General features: G+C 39.0%; 1 protein-coding gene across 1 annotated transcript in view; it reads right to left on the reverse strand.

The window, feature by feature from the left end:
* The window catches only part of LOC101993611 (ATP-binding cassette sub-family G member 3-like), a 43,437-nt gene that overhangs the window by 23,140 nt on the left and 14,023 nt on the right, over window positions 1-6,274 (reverse strand). The window contains exon 6 of the mRNA XM_026778477.1: window positions 4,780-4,916. Coding sequence (XP_026634278.1) covers window positions 4,780-4,916 — 137 coding nt within the window. The remainder of the gene's footprint in view (window positions 1-4,779; window positions 4,917-6,274) is intronic.

A 6,274-nucleotide genomic window follows, 5' to 3' on the forward strand; every position in this document is an offset into this window, starting at 1 on the left:
GGGTGCTGGGGATGCAGCTCTGCTGCTCCTATCACTACACTCAACAAAGAAAGAGAATTACATACCAATCTCCCTCAAAAACACTGATGCAAAAATACTGAATAAAATACTGGCAAACCAAATTCAAGAACACATCAAAAAATCCTTCGCTATGATCAAGTTGGCTTCACTCCAGACATGCAGGTATGGTTCAACATATGAAAATCTATCAATGTAATCAACCATATAAATAAAATGAAAAAAGAAAACCATATGATCCTCTCATTAGATGCTGAAAAAGCATTTAAAAATCCAACACCCCTTTATGATAAAGGCCTTAGAGAGATCAGGGACACAAGAAATATATCTAAGCATTTTTAAAGCAATATACAGCAAGAAAACAGCTAACATCAAATTGAATGGAGAGAAACTCAAAGTGATTCCACTAAAATAAGAAAAAAGAAAGGCTGTCCACTCTCTCCATATCTATACAACAGAGTTATTGAAGTTCCTCTTAGAGCTATAAGCCAACAAAAGAGATCAAGGGTACTCAAATTGAAAAGGAAGAAATCAAGTTTTTGCTATTTACAGATGATGTGATAGTATACATAAGTGATCCAAAAAACTCTACCAGAGAATGCCTACAGCTGTTAAATACTTTCAGTAATGTGGCAGGATACAAGACCAACACTAAAAAATCAGTAGCCCTCCTATATACAAATGATAAAAAGTCTGAGAAAGAAATCAGAGAAACATCACCCTCTACAATAGCCACAAATAACATCTTGGAATAACACTAATTAAAGAAGTGAAATATCTATTTGACAATAACATTAAGTATTTAAAGAAAGAAACCAGAGAATATACCAGAAAATGTAAATATCTCCCATGTTCTTGAATAGGTAGGATCAACATAATAAAATGGCAATCCTTCCAAAAGCAATCTATAGAATCAATGCAATCCCCATCAAACTCCCAACACAAATCTTCACAGACCTTGAAAGAAAAATACTCAACTTCATATGTAAAAACAAAAAACCCAGGAGAGCCAAACCAATCCTGTATAATAAAGGAACTTCCTTAGGCATCACCATCCCTGACATCAAGCTCTATTATAGACCTACAGTAATGAAAACAGCTTGGTATTGGCATAAAAACAAACAGTGGGACCAATGGAATCAAATTGAAGTCCTGAATATCTTCAACAAATGATGCTGGCATAACTGAATGTCAACATATAGAAAAATGCAAATAGATCCTTATCTATCTCCATGCACATAACTCAAGACAAATGGATTAAATACCTCAATATAAATCCAACCACACTGAACCTGATAGAAGCAAAAGTGGGAAGTAGCCTTCAATACATGGGCACATGAAACCACTTCCTAAATATAACTCCAATAGCACAGACACTGAGAGCAACAATAAATAAATGGAACCTCCTGAAACTGAGAAGCTTCTATAAAGCAAAGGACACAGTCAATAAGATAAAAAGACAACCTACTGAATGGGAAAAGATCTTCATCAATCCCACATTAGATAGAGGACTGATCTCTAAAATATATAATGAAGTCAAGAAATTAGGCATCAAAGTTCCAAGTAATCCAATTAAAAAATCAGGTACAGACCTAAACAGAGAACTCGCAACAGAAGAATCTGAAATGGCAGAAAGACACTTAATGAAATGTTCAACATCTTTAGCCATCAGGGAAATGCAAGTCAAAATGACTTTAAGATACCATCTTACACCAGTCAGAATGACTAAGGTCAAAAACACCAATGATAGCTTATGCTGGAGAGAATGCACAGTAAAAGGAACACTCCTCCATTGCTGATGGGCATGCAAACTAGTACAACCACTCTGGAAATCAGTATGGCAGCTTCTCAGAAAATTGGAATTCAAGCTACTGCAAGACCTAGTAATACCACTCTTGGGCATATAGTCAATGGATACTCAATCATACTACAATAACATTTGTTCAACTATGTTCATAGCAGCATTATTTGTAATAGCAAGACCCTGGAAACAACCTAGAAGCCCCTCATCTGAAGAGTACTACTCAGTGGTAAAAAACAACGACATCTTAAAATTTGCATGCAAATGGATGGGACTAGGAAAAAAACCATACTGGTTGAGGTAATGTAGACTCAGAAAGATGAACATGGTATGTACTCACTCATAGGTGGATACCAGCTGTAAAGCAAAGGATAAAGAGCCCATAGTCCACAACCCTAGAGAAGCTAAGTAGCAACGTTAACCCTAAGAAAAATACATAGAGTTCCACCTGGGAAGGGAAAATAGACAAGATCATCTGACAAAATTGGAAGTATGTGTCTGGTGGGGGGGAAGATGGGAGGGCAAAAGGGGAAGAGGAGGGGAGAAGGGGAGGGGGAGAAGAACTTAAAGGAATGGGATTGTCGAGATGGAGGAGAAACAGAGATAGAGATCAAGAAAAAACAATATTTTGATCTTGGGAGCCATTGTGGGGCTGGCAAGACACCTGGCACTAGAGAAATTCCCAAAAATCCACAAGGATGACCCCAGATAAGAACATAAGCAATAATAAAAAGCATACCCAAACTGGCCTTGCCCTGTAGTCAGAATGATGAATATCTTAAATGTCACCAAAGAACCTTCATCCAGCAACTGATAGAAACAAGGTCAGAGACCAGCAACAGAGTGCTGGGCTGTACTCCCAAAGTTCAGTTGAAGAGTGGGGGGAGTGAGAATATGAGCAAAGAGGTCAAGATGGGGACACCCACTGAAACAGTTTACCTGAGCTAATGGGAGCTTGCCAACTCCAGCCAGACTGGGGAGAAACCAGCATGGGACCAAACTGGACCCTTTGGATGTGGATGAAAGTTGTATGTCCAGGACAGACTGCAGGGCCACAGGTAGTGGTATCAGGATTTATCACTACTGCTTATACTGACATTGGGGGAAACCAATTCTTTTTGGAAGTATATCTTACACAGCGAGGGCCTTGGCCCTTCCCCAAATCAATGTGAATGGGGTGGGGTGGAGGAAAAGGTAGAGGGAATAGGAGGAGGGGACAGAGTGGCAACTGGGATTGGTATGTAAAATTAAAAAAAAAAAGATAGTTTGTTTTCTTTTATAAATATAAAATAAATAAAGTATTCTACAACAAGGATGCTCTTCTGGGAGTGTTGGAGATCAAGGAGAACACAGTATATCAGGGCCTGAGTCTGCCCCCAGAACACTTGGAGAAGCCACTTAGTATGCTACCTTGCAATGCACTAAGACTAGGCATGCCATAAGACACAGGGGCAGAGAGAAGTATTCCATATTGGAAAAATAAGCAAGAACCTGATCTTAGTTGAGTACCCTTAAGCAATAAGGAAAATGAACAGACAGGAAAAGTGTGACACCTGAGGAGTCTACAGAGTAGAAGGTGACAAGGCCCTAATTGTTGACTTCATCACGGTGAAGGTACAATGGTAGAGTAATCTTGGTTCTTGGAGATACAGCAGGAATATTTAGGGTGATGGACGACAAACCAAAGAACAAGGGGAAGGAAGGAAAAAACAGCGAGGAGTAAGTTCAACAGCCAGGAACACAGGTCAGAGGAATAGAATCGTCTACATGGTCCTTAGGGTTATTCAGTTAGTTTGAAACTATTCATTTCTAAAATGTACAAAACATAATATGTATACTTTTTTCTATAAATATTTGAGTCACGGACTTACTTCATGAGATAAAGAAATACCTTTTCTTTTACTTCATTCTTCCCCTGGTTCAGGACCTAGACCTTAGGAATCATTCCCTCAGTCATCACATCCAGGGCTAATCCCAGAGATAATGTTGTTTATTCTATATACAAAACTATATAGAACCCACCATTGCCTAACTAAGAAACCCCCACATCTCATCCTCCTGCTGACATCTTTACACCCCCATGATGCAACTGAACAACCTTATTCATGATATATTGTTCTACTATAAATTCAAAAGCTCTTCCCTATGCCCTCTCATGGAAAAGAAGAGTCCTTACAGTGACCCCAGTGGTCTAGGCAATCTACATCCAATCACCAATCTCTCTCCCTCCAATTGTGAAGGTGGAGGGCTGAATTGTGTCCTTCCAAAGACTCATTTGTGGAATACCTCACATCTAAGAAACTAAAATATAGATATAATTGGAGGAAGAGTCTTTAAAAAGGTAATTTATTTAAATGAAATTACTAGTGTGTCTTAATGTAACTGGTGTCCATTTAAGAGATCAGGGCATAGACACATGAAGAGCAAGGAGTCACCTTCCACAACTCAGTGACCCAGGTCTCAGTAACATGGCCTGTTAATACTTTAATATTTGGCTTCCAGGATCCAGAACTGTAAGAAATTTAACTTCTGTCAAGTCACTCAATCTTGGTGTCTTAAGCAGTGCACTAGCAACCTTCCATCCCCTAGGCTATGGGGTTCTAGTCAATGTGTTCTCTTCAATATTCCAGAGACACCAAACATGCTTTGCCTCAGAACAAATGAGTTTTCCCTCAATCTGACACTCTGTTCAGATTTGATCCACTCATACCCAGCTCACTTGACACTGGCTTGAGGGCTATGGGGACATGCTATTTAAAGCAGTGCTGGATATTTACCACAGCTGTTTTCCCTTGTGCTCCTGTCTCATTGTTCTTGATGTTTATTCCTTGTTAACCAAAGTTTCCCTCTAATAAACAAGGAAGAAATTCTGTTGCTTACCTCTGAATCTCCTGCACCAAAAATACACACATGTGATCATGTATTACGAGAAGAAAACTCAATGTTCCTTCAGCACTTACCTTCTCAGAACCGAGATGACATCAATAGCAGTGCTCCAGTCTAAGCCAGTGGTGGGATCATCCAAGAACAAAATGGGATGCTCAGCAACCAGCTCCATGGCTATACTGGTCCTTTTTCTGAGCTCTTTAGATCCAGGCTAAAGCAACGAAAACCATCATTATCAGCAAGATCAGCTAGTCATTATCATTTGGTGAATGAGACTTTCCAGCAATAAAAGATGTTTGTTACACCATTATGGACACCTGGGAGAAGAAGGAGGTGTTTATTTTCCAAGTGAATATAAAGAAGCCGAGGTCAGACTTGACATGAAGCCCGTGATAATAACAGTTACTGCTGTTTCTTTATCAAGTCACATATTCTAGGGTAATGGTTATCACACTCAAAGACTGGCACAGTGAAAAGGTCGAGGAAGACAGGACAGGAGAAGAAGTATTTCTTGTAATTTAGTAGTCATTTCACCCTTTCCAACACACTTATGACACAGGCAATCTACACAAAATAAACACAACAGGACAACACACAAACTCTACAGAACACACACACAAATACACACACAGCACAACACACTGACACACAGTCCCACACAGATATACACTGCTTTTTTATCAAAAATTCCATGTCGCCTTATTAGAAATTTTTTAACTCCCTTAAGACTTTGCAAATTGACATTATATATACTGCACAGCAACACATAATTCATGACTCATTCTTGTAGGCAAATCCAAAAGGTTGTATAGTCTACAGGTCAAACTGGCATAGTCTTTGCACCAGTCAGTGACTGAGTAAGTGAGGGAATAGGAAGGATTATGGGGACACAAAAGTAGGGAACAATTCTCCCCAAACATGACAACCAAAACCATGATGAAGCCCAACTGACAGCATACAACAAAGGATGTTTGTGGAATGTGGATGAGTGTGGTCAGAACAAGGCTGAGGATATAAAAGAATCATTAATTGATAGTTAAGAATAGAGTTTATAGGTAAGCAGATGCCTTATTTTTATGGATGAGAAGTAAGTAAGTATTCAGGAGTAAGGAACAACCTAATGCTCTTTTAAAATGCTGCAGTAAGAAACACCTTTACTGAGTATGTTGTTGTAAACACTAAGAAACCAGGGGGCTGGTACTATCAACTATGCTAATATGTTGGCTATATGATGGTCAAGCTTTTACAGTAACCACATATTTTCTCTACATTTCTTAAATCAAAATCTTATAAAAGAATGAAGAGAAGTCTTAGAGGCAAAATGTATTTGCCACGCAAGCCTGAATCTTGGGTTCAATCTGTGGAAATCACATATAAAGCTGTATGCAATAGAATGCATCTGTAATTTCATCAAGACATAATTACAGGGTGATAGGAGATTGATCAGAAGATTCAGTTATATGTGTAGGGCATCAGCAAAACAAGACAGACCCTGCCTTACAAACAAAATGGGAGAAGAGAATGAACCCTTGAGAGAAGTGTCCTATGACCTCTATGTGTGTGCTATGG

Source organism: Microtus ochrogaster, unplaced genomic scaffold, assembly GCF_000317375.1.
Source record: "Microtus ochrogaster isolate Prairie Vole_2 unplaced genomic scaffold, MicOch1.0 UNK174, whole genome shotgun sequence".
NCBI classification, from domain to species: Eukaryota; Metazoa; Chordata; class Mammalia; order Rodentia; family Cricetidae; genus Microtus; species Microtus ochrogaster.